This window comes from Seriola lalandi, unplaced genomic scaffold, assembly GCF_002814215.2.
Source record: "Seriola lalandi dorsalis isolate HSWRI2012SDOR001 ecotype SW California unplaced genomic scaffold, Sedor1 jcf7180002054482, whole genome shotgun sequence".
Lineage (NCBI taxonomy): Eukaryota > Metazoa > Chordata > Actinopteri > Carangiformes > Carangidae > Seriola > Seriola lalandi.
Window position 1 is genome coordinate 14,511 of NW_019525035.1, and position 20,236 is coordinate 34,746.

The following is a 20,236-nucleotide window of genomic DNA, read 5'->3' on the forward strand; positions in this document are numbered from 1 at the left end:
GTGTCCATCTTGTGAATGAGTGCACAATAAGTGCTATTGTGTTTGTCAAACAGGGAGTATGAGTTATTTTCCTGAAGTGTGAAGCAAAGTGAGACTGTGAATAAGTGTGTGTGTCTTTGGGGGAGGGGCCGGTCTTGTACATCTATCTCTGTCGGGACCAATTTGAATATAGACGGTGGGAGGGAGGACACATTTTTGGAAAGTGAGAACATTAAAGCCTGTCCTCACTGTAGGACAGACTTTAGGGAATGAATTATGTAAACAAGGGTCCTCACAAGTATAAAAAGACAAACATGTGTCATGTATGTGTGTGGTGTGTCCTGACCTCCACAGCCAGGTTGAGCAGGTGTTTGACCACAGCAATCTGTCCGCTGGAGGCCGCCGTGTGGAGGGGAGTGTATCCCCGTTTGTCTTTACAGCTGATCTCCGCCCCCTGACTCACCAGCAGACAAACCACATCCAGATGACCTGCAGGGGGCGCACCAGAGAGCAGGTCACAAACCACAGGAGAAAACAAAGACAGACAAAATCATGTTTCTGCCTCATGTTACAGACAGAAATAAAAACCTGTGCTTGTACTTAATCACAAATCAGTTCACTTGATTGATTTATTGGCATATATTTTTAGCTAACCTTAGCACACCACCAAAAGAGTATACTGCTTTGGTTTATGTAAGTGCTCAAACTAACAACTTTTTTCACTTGAACAGCTCTTTAATAAAAAATTTTAACATTTTGCTGAAAAATAAAAAGTCATATAAGATTAAAACTAAAGACTCGTAAAAACTAAAATGAAAAATGTCAGTCACAACTGAATTAAAGCCAAAGTTAATGACATTAGATTGTTTGTTTAGTGTCAGATAAAAACAAAAAAAACAGCTAATTCTTACATTGAATACTGAAATATTACTTAAGCTATTAATTATCAAAATTGGTGCCAATTAGTTTTCTGTCGATTATTTGTTTCAGTTGTTTTATGGGCAGAATGTTTATATATATTTGAAACTTTTGTTTATAATTCAATTATTTTTGTTATTTGGGTGTGGTTATTTAGGGTGATTGTGTTTAATAATTTAATTTACCCAAGTTACTCAACTTTGTTTGCTTTAGTCTTTGTATGAACTTAACGCCTGTTTCACTCTGTCATGTTAAATTATGAATATCACCTCCTGTGTTATGTTCTGTCTTATTTCATTTGGTGTGAAAAAAAAAAAACCTCACACCACTCAAGCGCTAATGAATAGGTTCTTCTGGTATTAGGTGACTCAGAATGAGCCACTGATTCATTTTTCCCAACACATCTGCTTCCAGGAAATAAAAAGCATGATGTGTGATATGCTTTTAACCAACTCAAGTCTTTGTCTCGTACCCATGAAAGCTGCCCAGTGCAGCGCCCGGCCGTCCTTCTTATCAAAGGCGTTGATGTTGGCTCCTTTAGTGAGGAGGAGGTTTACCATCTGACACAGAGAGACAGAGAGAGAGGGGGAAGGTAATATATAAGAGATATATATTAGTGTTTGAATGTTTATATGTGTGCAGAAGACATAGTATGTGTGAGCATAAAGATAAATGCGAGGATGTTTGTGCGTGGGGGTGATGGTCTTTATATAACAGCATTGTAAATACGTCTCATCACTTGGCTCCGTTCTTGCATAAACACTCTGGAGAGACTGTCAGGCCAAAATAGAGGAGCTGTCCATTCAGCTCGGCTTCAGAAAATCTGCCGCCTCTCATTGTTAATTTTAGATTCAGCACATTTGTGAATGATACTATCTAAGACGAGGAGCGTTTCAAAATGAACAGCCCACTTAATAACCCCGGTGATACAGCTGCACTCGCCCACCTGTTTCCTTCAACACGAGCCACTCAACCGAAATAACACAAAGGACGGTTACATCACAGCCTGTTTATTGGTGAGATGCACCAATATGAGAGCAAAGAGAGAGGACACCGTGCTGAAGGAAATGATGCAAATCATTTCCTTTTACTGACAAAAACACTGGATGTCGGGAGTTGGACGGCAGTACCTCGGTGTGGCCGTTGAGGGCAGCGTGGTGCAGGGCGGTGCGTCCGCCGCGGTCCGACACGTTGACACTACTCAGCAGCGGGATGATGACCTCGGCGCATCGCAGCGCGTTATTGGCCGCAGCGACGTGCAGCGGCGTCTGCCAGTTCTTGTCTCGGGCGTTCACGTCAGCCGAGTGGCGGATCAGAACTCGCACCGCCTCCTGAGGAAGACAGTCAGAGAGAGGTTGTGTTTTTATAGATAAATAACTTATGTGCTATTTTCATTTTCAGATCTTTGTATTGATAAATACATTCTTGTATTCAGAGAACTAATGAGAACATTATATGTATGATGGGTTACAGGGACCTCGTCTCCTTCAGTATCACAACGTTGCTAACTGTCACACTTCTTACTCCTTGAGAGAGGAGGCTCTGAGCCTCTCTTCTGATTGGCTGACTGTTTTCTGAGTGATCCAATAAAAATAAAGCAGATTTCAGGTAAAAACACTCAGAGAAACCAAATCCTGTAAAGGTTTGGATGGTGGGTCCAGGTGGGCGGGGCTTGGTGACTGCTTTGTTGTGACATCACAAAGTTGCAGAAGTCCTGACGGCTGGTTTTAAGGCTCAGTTTCTGAATACAGGCTGTGTGCATTTCTCTGTGGACTGAGGCTTTGATACTTTCACAGATCTATAATCACACTACACATGGACACAGACCTTTACACTGGAGGAGCTTTAAGTTAGGGAGTCTTTACATTTGCTAAACAATGAAAATCACAGTAATGTGAATGAATGAATTGAAGACACCGCCTTAGACTATAATCACCCATTCACAACAACATTCCTTCACATATAAGACTCTGCATGTACTGTATATAAAACCTTGGCCACACCACTATAATTCCTCCTCCAGTTACTCAGCCATGTTGAATTACCTGTTTGGACCCCTGGAGTGATGTTGCTGAATAATTGCTTTGACCCACATTCATGAAGCTCACAAAGACAATGATGTCCTACGTAGTCTGGGAACAGTATGTAAAAGAGCAGGGAGGGAGAGGCTGCTAAAAAATGATGACTGTGTGTTGTCTGTCTGTTTTCAGGTAAACATCGCAATCTCCCTGACACCTGTGTCCCAGTGAGGATCTCTCATCGCGCTGCTTGAGCTGCTGTTGTTTTGGGAGGAAGAAAGGATTGGACACAGTCGGTGTGTGTGTGTGTGTGTGTGTGTGTGTGTGTGTGTGTGTGTGTGTGTGTGTGTGTTCTCACTTCGCTGCGAGATGCCACGGCGCGATGGAGAGGGGTGAGCCACATATTATCTTTGGCGTTGACCCGTGCCCCTGCAGAGTGGAAAGAGGAAGGATAAACATGGCTGAAAGAATGTTTTAACGCCAAAGAGAGTGAAAACAACTGAAAAACACCAACATGTTGACATATTAGACAGTCTGTTTTAAATTCTCATATCAACAACAGCCCTCAAGGAGTTGAAACACTTTAATTTGTCGCATTTTTGATACTAAATATAAGTATATAAGATTTTATACATTTTGTTTGTGAATCCAAACCTTGATAAAGCTTATTTCTTTGTGTGATAGAGATCAACTGTTAAATAAAATGAATATGGAGACATTTCAATAAGCCACATTCATAGATTAATGTGTTGTGTGGCATGCCATCCATTGTAGCTGTGGCCACATTGAGTGGCATGGTTTTTCATTACCACCACATTCACTCTAGTTTATTTTGAATCAATCTCACACAGACCTTCCTGCTGCCATAAATACTCACTATAACACCACATGTGTTATCCGTGGCTGAAAATAGTCCCAAACAAATGCACTATTTACTCCTGGCTGAGTAATGTTTGCTACAAACTACAGTGACCAACTGTTTGGGGAGTATATTCGTCACCCTTTATTTAAGATTCTCATGGGAGTTTTGACAATAAAAAAGTAGAGAAGGAATGTAAGCAATGTGACGTCATATGTAATGATGACAGGGAGCCTCCCTTCTTTAAAAAGCATCAGATGTCCAGGCTCTTTCTAAACAAACGCTTTGGAAAATAAAATAAACTGAAACAAAAACATCTGCAAACTGTAAAGAGGTGAACAGGTAAAGACGTTATGAGGAGGAAACGGAGAGAAAGAAGAGTTTACCGGAGAGGATGAGGAGCTCGGTGATCTCGGCATCACCCAGGAAGGCCGCTGCGTGCAGCGGAGTGCGCTTCTCTGTATCCTGGAGGAGGAAGTCAGTCAGTTGGTACTCGCTTGTAATAACATGGAGACACAGTTTCAAGCTTGACCAGCAGCTGCTCTGAAGGTACTGAGGTTTAAAGTATTATCTTATGTTAACCTCTAATAAAACATCATAATTTATTTGTTTATTATAGTTTATATTTTTAGCCTACGTCTCTATCTAAAGCTTAAAAATAAATGTAGTGGAGTAGAAAGTAGAATATTTATCCTGAAAGTTTTACCAACACCTAAAGCAAAACCACTTAAATACTCCCCCATTTTCAAACATTTTTCCTACAATAAGCTACAAACTCAAATGAAAGACAACTCAGGAGCATATCAGGAAAGATATGAATGGAAAGATTAACATAGAAAAAAACATTGCATTCAGCACCAATTCAAAAACATATTGAGGTTCCAGATAAACGTCTGCAAAGCTCTGCACTGCAGAGTCCGGCCCTTTCCCACACACAGCTGTCTGGGATGTTACATGTTAGTAATCCATGAGTACAAGAGGCCGAAACAGTGGAGGCTGTGATATCAGCTCAGAGATGATGAGCTGAGGATCAGTGACAGGACTGTCAGTGTCAACGCGGCCATTGTTCCTCTCAGTGACCACACACACACACACACACACACACACACTCATTTTTGTCCCTTGTGGGGTCCACTAGTTGTTTGATGACTTGTGAGGACCAACTGGAAAACATGGCTGAAAAAGAGTCAAGTAAGATGAAGATAATTCAAATTAATTATCTAAACGCCTGTCGTACCAAGTCAGTTTTTTGGCCACTAGCAGGGACACCCCCTGTTTTCAGCACTTGTGGGGGCCCGCCTTAACGGTCCATGTACTTGGACGACTCGTATCCCAATTACCATTTAGAAATAATAAAATAATTTTAAAAAATGAGAAACAACAAAACGAACCATTATCTGTTTTTTCTTGATGTGTGAATTTGGATCTGAAATGCCTGTGTGGAAATCATCTTTCTCAGTTGTGCGTTTGTTTTGTGCTAGTGAACTGCAGCTAAACTATTTAAAACTTCACACCAAATGTCACACCAAAAAAAAAAACAAATCAACACAAAACTGAGAAAGATGATTTCAACACAGGTATTTCAATTCACGATTTCCATTTATAAATCACATCAAGAAAAAACAGTTCCTTTGGTCGTTTTCCGTTTTTTTTATTATCAAAACAAAAAATGGCAAATGGTTAATTTTCTGTTTTTTGTTTTTTATTTCTATACGATAATCAGGGAAACAAGCTGTTTCCATTCATCGGCTGCCAAGCTCACAGACCGTTAACATACACTGCTCTAGCTTTCAGCACCTGTGGGGTCCTCCTTCACACACATCTTGTTTTTAATATTTGTTAAGTCCACCTTCACACGCACACACACATCTGTTTTTAATGATCGTGGGGTCCACCTTCTCATCACTTGTGAGGTCCTTGTTGACACACTTGTTGTTTTCAGCACCTGTGGGGTCCCCCTTCACACAGTACTAGTTTGTAATACTTGTGAGGACCACACACACATACACACATACAGAGAATTTCAATGACCACCCTACATGTCCATGAGACCGGGCTGAGTGCAGCTTCTCCAACAAAAACACATCTAAAGTGGACAATGACGGTGACATGGCAGCATTCAACACAGGAAATCCATATGAATACATCAGAGGTTAGCAGGACAGCAGACCAGTGCACATGATGCGCTGCCCCGGTGCAAACATGTGTTATAAATCTGTACCCACATGAGCCGATGTAAATAAACAAACGCTCTGAACTTTTGCTTTACTGACTCCTGACCTGCAGCCCCTCCTCCCCTCACCCTTGGATACTGGCCTCTACCGGAAGTGGGGGCTGAAGCCGGAGCTTCAGCTTCCTAACAGCTGATTCTGAGCTCAGACATGGGCGGAAAATACCAACTTTTAATCTGCAAATGGACCCGGATCTGCATCATAATATATACGATGCTGAGTTTTAATGAATCCTAATAATGTGAAAATTATAAATGATGGAAAACCAATGGAAATGGCCTGATAGATTTCTATCAAACTAAGAAAGGGACTTTGCTTCTTCACATCACAGTTCAGGAGTTCAAGAGCTGTGTGACCTCACCAGAGCATTGATGTCTTCAGACTTGTATATGAGCATGCGGATCTCCTCAGGGTCTCCACTGAAGATCGCCTGGATGAGAGGAGGCTGGGGAGAAAGAGAGGACAGAGCGGAGAGAGACATTCAGCAACACATGACCAGAGGCGACATGTCATAACACACAAGTGCACATGATCAATTTAAACAGTCAGTGAACGGATCAAAGCGAAGTGACGTGACGAAACGACATTTTAGGGGGAAATATTTCCTGGACGTTACACAAGAGGAGACCGAGAGTGATCCTTCCCACGATATGGAAAACTGACTCTGTGTGTGTGTGTGTGTGTGTGTGTGTGTGTGTGTGTGTGTGTGTGTGTGTGTGTGGAGGAACAGCTGCTTGACTTTAAGCTGCTGTGTTTATAAAAGATGGAGTGAAGAGGGCTACTATGAGCATGAAGGGACTATGAGAAAATGGGTCCTGGGCACATGCATAGTGACTGACTGTGGTTGCTTTGCATCTATATTAAGTTGTTTTACCTCTCTTTGTGCTCATTTGGCGTCCCTTTAATTCATTTTGTGTCACTTTGTGGGTGTTTTGTGTGTATTTGTGGGAGTTTTGAGTCAATATTTAGTTTTTATGTGTCTCTTCATGGTCTTTTTTGCATCTCTTTGTGGATGTTTTGTGTCTCTTTGTGCTCATTTGGCATCCCTTTTTGTCTTTTTGCTTCTCTTTATGCGTGTTTTGTGTCTCTTTGTGGTCTTTTTGCGTATCTTTTTAGTTGTTTTGCATCTTTGTGAATATTTTGCATCTATTTTTACCTATTTTTTTTGTTTTTGTAGTCATATTGTGTCTAGTCTTACTTGTATTTTGCTCATTTTGCATCCCTTTGTGGGTGTTTTGAGTTTTCTTTTAATTGCTTGGGTCTCTTGACAGTCACTTGATTGGCACTTCATACAGACGCTCTGGACCGGAGACTTTCTGATCCCTTGGATCCTTGGAGCTACAAGACTCTAATCTACGCTGTATACAAAAGTATTCTTCATTATCAAGAGGATGTTTTAAAACTTGGCTCACTTCATACATGACTGACGAATCTGTTGCCATACAGAGAAACTATTGTTGTAGAAAATCCTTTGTAGATACAGATCACAAAAGTAAAACGTCTGTGCGGAGAGGAAGCTTTGATGAAGGGCATTGTGTTGGAGGTCGTGTCTCTGAAGCCCTTATTTTCTTTCATGGATCACAGATACGAGGTAAATAGAGGCTCTAGAAACACACACAGCAGTTAAGAGGTTTTGAGGGACGGAGGCAGTGCAGCTCGACATGAGGGTCGCCAACAACATGTCAGTGACTTAAAGGACCACACAAGCAAACATCATGTGGACTTTATATTAAAGCTCACATTATTTAAGTGTTTTGAATTAGTTTTTCCAGGCAATCGCAGATTTTCATTCATTTCTGACTGAAATGAAAATCAGAAAGCAGATGTTTGAAACTTGCATCACCCATTACAGCTGCTTGATTAAAGTGTGATATATTAGTGTATGTTTCAGTGGGCAGTTTTGAGTAGCAGACCATTTGGTCTCTCTCTTTTTAACAAAACATAAACTGGTAATTGATTTTAATACAATATAGAACTTAACATCTGGCGGTGAGTAGCGCTGGATGATACAACTGAAAATGCTTTCAATGGTATCATTAAGGATATTTACGTCACTGCAAATGCATCGCATGAGAGTGAGGCTGCAAATAAGAATTACTTTCATTATCGATTCATCTGCTGATTGGTTTGTCAATATTTTAACTTCCCACAGCTCAAGCTGACGTCTTTAAATGTGTCGCTTTGTCCAACCATCAGTCCAAAACTAAAAGATGTTCAGTTCAGTGTCATGTACGACAATGAAAAGCATCAAATCCTCACATTTGAGAAACTGGAAATGATTGAATGAATAGTACAATCATATCATCACAATACAATTTTAATTTAATCAAAGATCATATTGAGTTATTCCGCTGCTTTATCAAAAAGGCATTAAAACACATGATTTACAAAATGTCCAGCTGTCATGTAAAGTGCGTAGTGAATAGTAAATGGGAGAAAACGTGCAAAAAATCACTGCTATGGTCTTTTAACACTAACTGATCATCTATATTGATTATTTCAACGTAAACTGTTAATGTCAGAGCCTCTGCAGAGACATCACAGCAGGCCGTAGGTTACATGTGTTACTGATTAATCACATTGAGCAGCGGCAGGCTTCACTTCACTTCCTGTGTGTTTCTGCCACCTCCTGCCTCACTTCCTGTTGCACAGTCTCTCCTTCTCAGAAACAAGAGAGAGGAACCGCAGAGCAGCGTTTCACTTCTGTTTTAAAAAACAGAGAACAAAATGATACCACTTCCTCATCTGAACTTTTTTTCTCCCATTGAATTTAACTTTAATGCCACATCATCACATCATCTCACTCCTAGGTAACCATTGAGGCAGGTGTTGTTTCAGATATTTGTCTCTGGATTTTGCTACTTATACTATTTTTATAACTTTCTTCCCTCAGTGTGAAACTGTTGCTCCACAAAAACACTTTTTCTTTATTTCATAAAACAAGATGAAGTGTTGTTTCATGTTGTCTTAGTTTCGCTTGTGTAAAATATAAAATAAGCAAATTTTTCTGACCGAGGAAAAAACACGACTGGGTATTATTTCAAACTTGGAGCTACTCCTCCCTGCCAAGAAATAGTCCGATATATAACCACCGTAAAATGTCAAATAGTCAGTTTGACATTTTATTTGTGTACAGAATAAAGTATTAATCAATGAGCTTTAGAGGTGATAGTAGGCAGATTGTCTTGCCTTTGGGAAGAGCCAAGTTCCCCCTTTCTTCCAGTCTTTTAACTAAGCTAAACTAAGATAAGCTAAAATAAGATAAGATAAGCTACTAAGCTTAAGCTAACTTTGATTAAAGGGATAGTTTTTTGGGATATACACTTTACTGGTTTGTTTCTGAGGGTTGGGTGAGAAGATTGACACCACACTCGTGTCTATACGGTAAATATCATACTGGAGACATGCAGGAGGTTAGCTTAGCTTAGCATAGAGACTGGAAACAAGGGGAAAACATTAGTTTGGTTCTGTTCAAAGGTCAAAAACATTTCTCCAAACTCTTCTAAAGTTCACTAATTAACGCTCTCACTCCAAGACCAAACAGTAATGTAAAAACAACCTAACATTACATAAGTGAAGGTAGTCTGTGTGAATATGGAAGATATTCATTAAATAAAATTATCGTCCGACCTCCACTGTTTGGATGTGAAAGTGCAGAGTGGAGCAGCTACTGTATTTAATTGAACCCAGCAAGAAATACTTGCTAATTTATTATTTAAATCATCACCAGATCACACGATTCCTCACATTCTTATCAGAAGAAATGCGACTTTTAATAAAAGTCGGAGACACATCGTACTGTAAAAGTGCCAGGAAACATAAGAGAGTAGAAAACTGGCAAAAGATTTGAGGGGAAGCAGCTGCCCAGAATGAGATTGAATCATGATTTAATAATAAAAGCAATTTAGGAAAGTAAAATTGACTTTTTTTTGAAGGTTTGAAGTTTTGTAGATTATTAGTTTTACTTTAATGGGATTTAATGGCTGTATTTTCAATATATATATCAGGTTCTACAGGATCTGCTCGACCTAATTTCTTGGCAAAGGTTCCTAAAAAGACAAATCCTTCGCATACACTACAGGACACAGTACAGTTTACAAGTAGGTGCCAATGTATGGAGGCTTGTCTTCTTCCACCTACAGCCCACATTCATCCACAGTTGGTCATTTCATCGATATGTATTAATAGAAATAACAAATTGTGACGTACACTTCCCGAGGATATCGTTATGGTCAAGAATAAAACTCCCTAAATCCACTTAAAAACAGAGGAAATATGCTTCAGAACTTGCCTGAGAATCCTCACATTTTAAAGTTTTCTTCAGCATCACATTAATCCAGTGACAGCTGTCTGTACATCCATAGGTACACTGCAAACAGGAGCTGCTAATAGCTAATTCTGCTCACTTTTAATGAGGACAATTTGCCAAAATGTGCACAAATATAGGTTAACAGTTAAGCTACTAAGCCTATATGTTGGTGTTTGCATGTTTATGTGTATCTGATTAGGTAATTGTAGGTAATCGAAGCTGTAATTGTAACTTGGGTGAAGTCAGGTGGGTTAGAAATCACAAACTTCCACCTATTCTCGTGAGGAGAATTAATTCAATGCCACTTAACGAAGCTGAAAGCATCAGCAAAGAGGAATTACATGGGGGGGGGGGGGGGGACAAGGGGCACACGAGAGAGGGAAGGATGACTGAGGAAGCGACTGTCCCATATTCCCTCGCCGTTTTCTCCCTGGTGATCAACCAGCAAACACCTTTTTATTCAAGTTCAAAGCCAGAACGTTCAGTAGCGACTCAGGTGTAATCTGTGTTTACTTGAGCACAGCTGATAACAGAGGGAAAGAGGAAGGACACTTTTAAGGGTAAGAGAGTAGTGGACGAGGTCCCAGCTGTAGGGAGAGAGAGAGAGAAGGCTGGGGGGGGGGCTGTGGCTTTAAAGAAGCAGCCAACACATGGCAGCATATGGCCTCTTTAGCTATGCCTTTCTCTCTAAGTGCTCACACACACACACACACACATTACTGCAAGTCTAGACGCACAAAAACACACACACACACACACACACACTCAGCCCCTTGTCACAGTGCTGTGTCTGTGATCACCACGGGGAGCTGGGGAGACTGGTGCTGGCACAAGAAAGAGAAGGAGATTTAGGGAATAAGTGAGAGTGTTTGTGCAGCGCCTTTAAAAGCATGAATTACAACACTCCCTCCAACACATACCAGCACCCACGCACCAACCAAGACTGGATTAGTGAAGCCCATATAAATATTGGAACAATACAAATCTGATAGGAACTTATCAGGCAATATTTGTTTGGCAATGATCCATCAGATTTGTTTTTGAAAGACCTTTAAAGACAAGATAAAAAAAATGCTTGAGAAGTAAACTTCAACTAGGGTTACTAAATACTAACTATAAAAAAACTATAAACCTAAATCAACAATAAACACACATCTGCTTACATACATCTCAATATAAAATATATGATCCTGTATATAATAGTAATAGCTACTGTCAACTAGGCCTGTAACTGTGTGCTGCTAACATTAGCATGCCTGGCTAACTATTGCTGTATTAAATGTCTGTAATGACTTGTAGTTTTTTTAAAGCTCCATATTTTCCTCTTCTGCTGTGTTTTATTTGAAGCGTTGATCCATAAGAAGATATATTTGTGGTTTAAGAACCAAAAACCATCTCAGTGTAGTTTTACATCTCCTCTCTCAGGCTTCTCTCTGGTGAGCCAATCAGAAGAGAGGAGGCTCTGAGCCTCTCCTCTGATTATGGTCATTTCATCTGAAATATATCAGATTTCAGGTAAAAACACTCAGAGAAACCAAATCCTGCAAGGTTTGGATGGTGGGTCCAGGTGGGCGGGGCTTGGTGACTGCTTTGTTGTGACATCACAAAGTTCCAGAAGTCCTGACGGCTGGTTTTAAGGCTCAGTTTCTGAATACAGGCTGTGTGCATTTCTCTGTGGACTGAGGCTTTGATACTTTCACAGTATTAATATAGAAGCTAGAGCTGATCTATAATCACACTACACATGGACACAGACCTTTACACTGGAGGAGCTTTAATGGGATCTGTAGTTTTGTCTGTGCTCTCAAAATAATCGTGGTTTAACTTTGTTAAAATCACAACAACCGCTGTAGTGGAGCTGATTTGTGTTAGAAAATGGAAAGTAAACCACTTCATTTTTTCACAAACACAAATGAAAGAAATGCTGAGTGAGAGACATTACAGAAAATAGTAGTCCAGATGTGATGTCAGTCAGCTCTCTAGCAATATCTCATAGATAAGACTTCATTGTTACACATATTTCCAGTAACAGTAACAGCGGTAAACATTTCTCCTTTGTCTCACCAGTTTCACACAGATCCCGTTAGAAACCAGTAACAATGAGAAGTGTTTACTGCAGGGTCACCTCTGGTCTCTAAGGAACTGAGTCCTGACCCCGCTGATACAAGTGGCAGCACATACAGATTTCCCCTTCTATCCTATACAAACTTCCTCCATCAGATTAAACCTGTTTTCATTCCACAGACGTGCTGCGCGCACACACACACACACACACACACACACACACACACACACACACACACAGAGAAGCAAACCGGCAACACATAAATGTCACGTCCCTACAGTACAGAAAAGAAAAGCCTCATTTTGTCTAATGCCTGAGGTGACAGGCCTCTAAACCGGCTCATCTCCCTCCCCTCGGGGTCAGCGACACGACACACTTCTGCTGCCCTCCAATCAGCAAGTTTTTTATTCCCTCACGGTCTGAACGTTTCACCTGACTAAAACTGACACAGGAAACAATAGAGGAAACCTGTATTAAAAACAAGAGAAAAGGAAAGAAAACACAGGAAATCTGATAAGCGTACATGCACATATCCACTGTAGAGACACACTCGCTGTCCATGCGCAGCGGAGCTGTGGCGGAAAGTCAAAAGTCAACAATTTCCTGTGCTACCTTGGTAATCTGTTTGGTTGAAACATGGACATTTCTACATAAAGAAATCCTTCCAGCATCAGGCGTGTGCACAGTATTACCATTAAAATGCAGCTTGACGAGAATCACCTCCTCGCGGTTTACTGCCTCCACCACTCAGACGAGTTTCAGGTTACACCCCTGTTCGTCCACAGTCATATAAAATATTTCTGTGTGAATTCTTGAGTAATGGCTAAAAGTGTTTTGTGAGATCGCCGTGACCTTGACCTTTGACCTTTGCCCAGCAAGCTCTAATCAGTCTCTCTTTGAGTGCAAGTGAGTGTTTTTTACCAAATTTGAAGAAGTGTTACGGATATACTGCATTCACAAAGCCAGAACCGTGTTTTGCAAGGTCACCGAGCCCTTGACCTTTGACCTCCAAATTCTAATCAGTTCATCCTTGAGTCCGAGTGAATGTTTGTGTCAAATTAAAAGAAGTTCCGTCAAGATATTGTGTAAAGGCAAAACAAAAGTACATCAGCCATTTTAGCTTATTTACAAAAATCTGCTGCACAAAACCCTTTTTGACCCTCTTGACTCTTCAGCAGGTTGACCTCTGACCTTTGGACAGTGTGTGATGACTCTTTCTTTAACTGGAATGGTTAGAAATAGATTTTAGCTGGTAATCTTTGTAGCATCAGGGTGGTTTCCACCCACAGAAAGAGGTTTAAAGTGTAAAGGAAGGTCTGGAGGGAGAGACCTGAGGCAGGGACACTGTGTGAGGTGAGAGGGACAGGTGCATCCAGATGTTCTGAAAACAACAGGAAGTTAGTTATTGTAGTTTTTCTCCTATTTATTGCCGTGATCAACATCTGCACCAGCGGCACTGACTCAGCTCCTGGAGGCATCTAACGCAGGCTACTTTAAAATGATTAGCGCCTGATTATGTCAAAAAAATATAACTCACTCACACTCACATGACACATATTTTTAGATTCAGTGTGACTTACACTTTCTGAGGAAATCTTTATCTCCAATGTGCATCATGCAATTAAACATAATCCTGCTTACAAATCACTGACAAAACGACTCCTTATAGCTGCAGAACTTGCCTGAAAATCATCACGATTTTAAGTTTTCTTTAGTATCAAAGTAATTCAGGGAGAGTTGTCAATAAATCCGGTGGTAGACAGCAAACAGGAAGTGATGATAGTGAATTCGTTTTCCTTAATGTAAGCATAAAAATGGAGAAGTTGTAGCTCACATTGTAACTGCATTTTATTCTCTATGATTTTAAAAAGGTCTTAAACTTAAGGGCCACCCGTCAGGCTCCTACAACTCACTCTGGGAGCAGGTCTTTCCCTCTTTGTCTCAGCTCTGTAAACTCACAGACTCCTGCTGAAGCCTCCACTAGTTTTTAAAAAAAAGGTGGCACTGAAAAAGATGACTGGCGTCTGAAGAGACACCGTCATGTCATCGGTAGAAATCCCTGATCTGCAGCAGCTTCATCAGTCCAGTCATATCAGATCTCTCGTTAACTTCAAGGAGGGGAAGAACTGTTTTTTTTTTTGTTTTATGTAGCTCACAACTGTGGGACTTCCTGTTATTTTCAGACAACATGCTGATGTCTGATAAGTGGATGCCTCCGCTCAGCAGACAGCTCAGTGGCTTATAGATTTTTTTTTTTTTTTTTTGCTGTATTATCATGTGCTGATCAAGAGTGGGTCACATGAAAATCTGCTGTTGTAGGATCCTTTTTAACCTGTAATAGTAAGTTCTGCTCATCGTGTTTGTCTGTGGCCTGAAACCAAATCCTGTAACAGGGTGTGCAGGTTAAAATTAATCATAATCTTTTTTATTTATCCATCATTTTGGTCATTTTCCAAGCAAAACCTCCACATATTCACTGATTTCAGGTTCCCCCATCTGAGGATTTACTGCTTTAATTTAGTTTTATATCATTGGAAACTGAATCTTTGAGTTTTCTTTGGGTGGTGGATATTTTTCAGTATTTTCTTAGAATTACTGAAATAATTCATCGGTTATCAAAATAGTTGCTGATCAATTTTTCTGGCTGAGTCACAGCAGTTTCAGTTTGATTATTCAAGCAACAACACCAAAACTTTCTCTGGTAGCAGCTTCTCAAATGTGACGATTTGATGCTTCTCTTCCAAGTAATTTCACATTTTGCAGCCGAAACGATAAATTGATTCATTAAGAAAACAACTGGCAGATTACTCCATGATAAAAAATCCTCATTAGTTGCAGTCCTACAGCTTTCACTTTACTAACTAAACTTTACTGTCTTGTTTAGTGTGCAAACTCTGCTGAGGAGCATCATGTGATACAACAAAAAGCTCCTTCACAGCAGCTACTCAATAGACCTTGTGGTGAGATTGTTGGGACTCTCAAATATGTCGCCTTGGGGTAAAATCTTATCTTTTTTTGGTTTGCATTTGGAGGTCGGTCAAGAGAAACACAACATCAGTTTTGTGCTAAACATTACAGCACTGTATGGACACACAGTTAATCTGCATTTGGTTCTAGCTAAAGTGTCATTATTGATAGTGATGGAGGGATTATCCAGAGCTAATACCACACTGTAAAAATACACCATTACAAGTTAAAGTTAGTGTTTCGAAAGTATTTGAGTATAATCAGTTAAAGAGGCTATTTGTACGTTTTCTCTGCCGCCGAACGTGGTTTCTTGGCAGGAGCGGGTGGTGGTGATTGGGGCTAGCTGGTTAGCATGCTAACTTCAGTAGAAGAGAAGAAGTGATAGAAATAAAATCCAAAACAAAAAGGTTGTCTTCTGTTGGTGAAAGTAAAGTAATTAAGTTTAATAGTGAACTCACAACCTTTCTTCTAGACTGGTAAATAAACAGCCGCTAATGCTAACGTTAGCTACATAACGATAGCGAAACTTACAAATAGCTGCTTTCAGTATTAAAAGTAAAAGTACTCAAAGCAGGAAATGGCCACTGTGAGTGTTATACCATCATTATATCATTAGGTAATTACTGTTAACTGTTAATTATCTACAGTGTTAATTCATACTGTGATCGTTATTCAGTTGCTTTAATTATTTCTGTGTAAAAAGTTATTAAATTCACAGAAAGTACTGTAAAGCTGCAACAGACAAAAAAACACAAAAGTTTGGAGTTAACTATCATATAAAACTCAAAACGCAAATATTTTCATTTTTACAAGCTGGAATTGGTGGATTTTTGGCATTTTTGCTTAAAAAAATATTAAATTTTTCTTTAATTTTAACTTAAATAATGAACCAACCAACAAAACTGCCATGTGTAGCAGGGGCCCAACAACAAATGTCAGCCCCGGGGCCCTGAAGGAGATTGATCCTGCCATGTCCACTGATCAACTGACTGGAAAAAATAATCAGCAGATCAATCGATCATGACAATAATCATTGCAGCTGTAAAGTGAAGCAGTGAAAAGTGCAATATTTCCCTCTGAATTGTTGGAGTAGAAGTATAAAATAGCATAAGAGTGAAGTACTTGATAAATACTTAGTTACTGTCCAGCTCTGGATATTATTGAGGACATTTGCTGTCTGCAGCCTGCGGAAGGAAACTGAGCAGGAAGTGTCTTGAGAAGTGGGCTGTCCTTATTTTAACGGAACACCGAAAATTTTAGCCAAAAAAAAAAAAAAAAATCAGGACATTAACGTCCAGTTTCCTGCAGCTTTCTGAGCGTTTCCAGTCCGCACAGTCTGCAGCGGGGAGACGCGTGTTTTATGTCTCTGTTTGACCGGACGGCCGGAGTGGAAACACAAAGACAAGTGCGATATTAAAAACACATTTTATCCCACACCACTGGATCCAAGTGTAAAAAGCTGTGCATGCTAAGCTAACAGCGGCTAGCAGATGTACCTGGTCGGCCAGTTTGAGGACAGCCATCTCTGGGTCAGCTCGGGCTGCTCATCCACTCCCCCCCCGACACCGCAGCACCATGCACGGCGCGATGCTGCGCCCAGACCCGGGCTCCTCCTCTGCTGCTCCCCGCTCTCCGCTTCTTCGCTTCACTAATGTATCCGGCCTCTCGTAGCTCACTTTAGCACACACACAGGCGGGTGATGATGGTGGTGGTGGTGATGATGATGATGAAGGCCCGGCCGAGCACCAGGGCCATCAGCCCCGCTCCACTGACGCTATGTGCGGCGACGCTGCCGAGCCGAGGCGGCCGCTCGGAGTCGCGGGGAGGCGGGGAAGCAGGAACGGGAGCTTGACCCACCGGTGTAAACAATCCACATTTATGGCCGCTACTGCCGCTGCTGCTGCCGCCGGTTCTGTTGCACGGAGGTCCCCTGCGCCTTTCCCAGCCATACACCACCCACAGAAGCCTCCCTCCTCCCCGGTCTGCACAGCCACAAGCCTCCCGGAGAGGCAGCTAGGCAGCTGAACACAGATCTCACAGGAAGTCGGTGCCTGTCTCTCCTCCTCTCAGATGCAGAAGTGGAGGAGAAGCTTCCTCAGCATCAACAACAACCAGCAGCCCTCCTCGCTGCTGCCATCCACTGGAAACAACTGCACCATCCAAAACTAATAAAACATGCTGCATGAAAAATGAATAGGCTCACAGATGTAGTGGAGTGTGAAGAGACCACTCTCACAGACTGGACTGATGTGGGTTATATGAGGATTAGGGCTGTTTTAAAGGCTCATACCACCGTTTTTACATGTTTATTAAAAGCACAACATTGTAGAAATTATTTATTTCAGTTATTCACAAAACTTGTTTTTAGAAAACACGATTGCAAAACAAGACACAAAATTTCAGACATTTTAGAAAACATGACAAGGCCAAAACTACGGTAGCCCTGAGGTGCAAAACACAAGATAGATAGATAGATATAGATAGATAGATAGTTTTTTTAGATAGTTTAGAGTTACAACTTCTTTGTGTTATATTTTTAGAAATTAAAGAACATTTTAGAAAACATGACAACATTTCAAAAACCACAACAACAAAACAAAGTTTAATAAATCCCAACAACAAGGCCCCGAGGTTTAAACACAATGACACAGAACAAAATAGAAAACGACTGAATTTTAGAAAACACAACATTATTTTCACACGACTGTTTTTGAAAATATGACAAAACTGAAAACACAACAATAGAAAACATTTATTTCAGTTATTAACAAAATACAACAACTGTTTTTTAGAAAACATAATTACAAAACAAAACAACATTTCACAGAACACGTTTTAGAAAACACGACATTGTAGAAAATATTTACAAAATGCAACAACTTTTTATTTTCAGAAAACAACACAAAATGACAACACAGTACTTTAGAGAATAATCATTAATTGCAGTCTAATACAAAATAGATAAAACATATGCTTACACCCCAACAACATTAAAATGCTGTTTATACATTGATGCATGAGTAATAATAATATAATTATATAATATATATTATTAGGAGTCATTCTTCTGCATCGGGTATTTTTTACTTATGATACTTAACTCGTAATTTTTACTTGTAAAGGAGTATTTTTACTGCATGGTATTAGTACTTAGGACCTGGATACTTCCTCCACCTCTGTCTGCTGCAGCCTCACACACTACAGACTCACTGCCTTCCTCCTCAGAGCTGCAGACCCAGAGCCTGATGCCGTCTGCCCGGGGAATCTGGGTCAAAGCACATGAGTGTGGCTGAATGGAGGAGAGGAAGAGTGGGGGAGGTTTTTTTTTTTCCACTGTGCGGCTATGAGGGTTTCTGCTCTGTGCTTTTATTTTTAGTGATTCATTCATCAGCTACTAAATGATGGACACTCAGACGGAGTCCGATGGAGTCCATTACATCAGCTCACTGTTTCACAACACTCACAATTCTTAGACACTTATTAAAGATTTATTAAAAAAGAAGAAGAAGAAGAAAAAAAAGCAGTGTTTATAATTTATTTGAAAGGTTGTGAATCTGAAAAGGAGACGGTACAACTCCACTGCCTCCATTATGTCAGACTTAGTTCACTCATGTGATGTGAGGGGCGAGTTCATCCTCGTCATGACCACGAGCGCAGCCGGGCTCCGTGCTCTTACTGCTCTGTCTGGTTGTTGTGTCTCAGCAGGACGATAACTAGGAAACCAGCTTTGTTGCGTTGCCCGAGCTAAAACTACAGTGGCCCTGAGAGCTCAACACACCGCAGCTCAGGAAAACATATGGAAACAGACAAACGCTGCAAATTCAGGAAACATCTTCATCAATGTGACACTTTGGGCCTTCAGTGCTGGGAAAACCAGGCTAAACAATCCCAGTTGGCCCTGGGATGTAACAAGCTCTCTGATTGGCTGGAGAGCTAACCAGTGGGTTTTACAGCGCTGAAGGCCCAGAGTGTCACAGAGAGGCTAAAAGGAGAAGCTAAACAACCAAGATAATGGATCAGCTAATAGGAGAAGGAAAAGCAGCTGGAAAAAGGAAAGTGAAGAAGGAATCCAGGTATTTATTCACATTTTTAAACCGTCTTTTCAGATTATATTATTTATTCACAAATTAATAAATATATTTATAAATAATTTATTTAACGAGTTTTATGCTGTTTTTGTAAATCCATTTTTAAATCTTAAGTATTTACTGATGGATCAGATTAATCGCTCATTTATAAATCCTTCTAACAATTTCTATTTCTAATGGCTGTTAAAATATGAAATGAATGAAATGCTTTGTTCCTTGTCCTGTTCCAGCCCTGGTCCTGCAGTTACAGAGTGAACTGTGAGGCCTCATATAGACAGCTGAGCCTTTATGAACTGTGTCCGATTGATTGAGTTTGCCAATCAAGTTCGAAACACATCTCAAGGGTAATTAAAGCGAAGAGGACGAACCTCAGGTCTGAAGACTGTAGTAAATGAGAGATTCCAGTTTTTGATTTTTTTTTTTATTCATTTGCAAAAAAAAAAAACACGTCTGTTTTCACTTTATCATTGCAGGATATTAAGTACAGATTGATCGGCAAATTTAATGCATTTGAAATAAAATTTACACATTACACATGCAAAAAGTGAAGGGGTGTGAAAACCTCCTGAAGCCACTGTAAACCTTTGAAAGATGGATGAAGACACTTTTTCTTTCTTAAGTCTAGAACAAGAAACGTTTTAGTCGGAAGACCCTGAAGGAGCCCGACACCTCCGAGGTTCAGCCAGCAGATTCATGTGGAATGGATTATTCTATTAATGTGTAGAGTCAGCAGAGCACAGACAGGTTCAATATATCACCATGATTATAATTGTGGGTTTGGATGTACGTTGCAGTGTAGCAG

At 40.4% G+C, this 20,236-nt stretch overlaps 1 protein-coding gene across 2 annotated transcripts in view; it reads right to left on the reverse strand.

The window, feature by feature from the left end:
* The window catches only part of ankrd44 (ankyrin repeat domain 44), a 29,169-nt gene extending 11,774 nt beyond the window's left edge, over nucleotides 1-17,395 (reverse strand). For both annotated transcript variants that reach the window (XM_023412517.2, XM_023412516.2), the window contains exons 1-7: nucleotides 16,843-17,395; nucleotides 6,367-6,450; nucleotides 4,161-4,239; nucleotides 3,274-3,344; nucleotides 2,028-2,228; nucleotides 1,370-1,457; nucleotides 326-468 (exon numbers count right to left, since the gene is read on the reverse strand). In XM_023412517.2, coding sequence (XP_023268285.1) covers nucleotides 326-468; nucleotides 1,370-1,457; nucleotides 2,028-2,228; nucleotides 3,274-3,344; nucleotides 4,161-4,239; nucleotides 6,367-6,450; nucleotides 16,843-16,869 — 693 coding nt within the window. In that variant the 5' untranslated portion in view covers nucleotides 16,870-17,395. The remainder of the gene's footprint in view (nucleotides 1-325; nucleotides 469-1,369; nucleotides 1,458-2,027; nucleotides 2,229-3,273; nucleotides 3,345-4,160; nucleotides 4,240-6,366; nucleotides 6,451-16,842) is intronic.
* Between the last annotated feature and the right edge of the window lie 2,841 nt (nucleotides 17,396-20,236).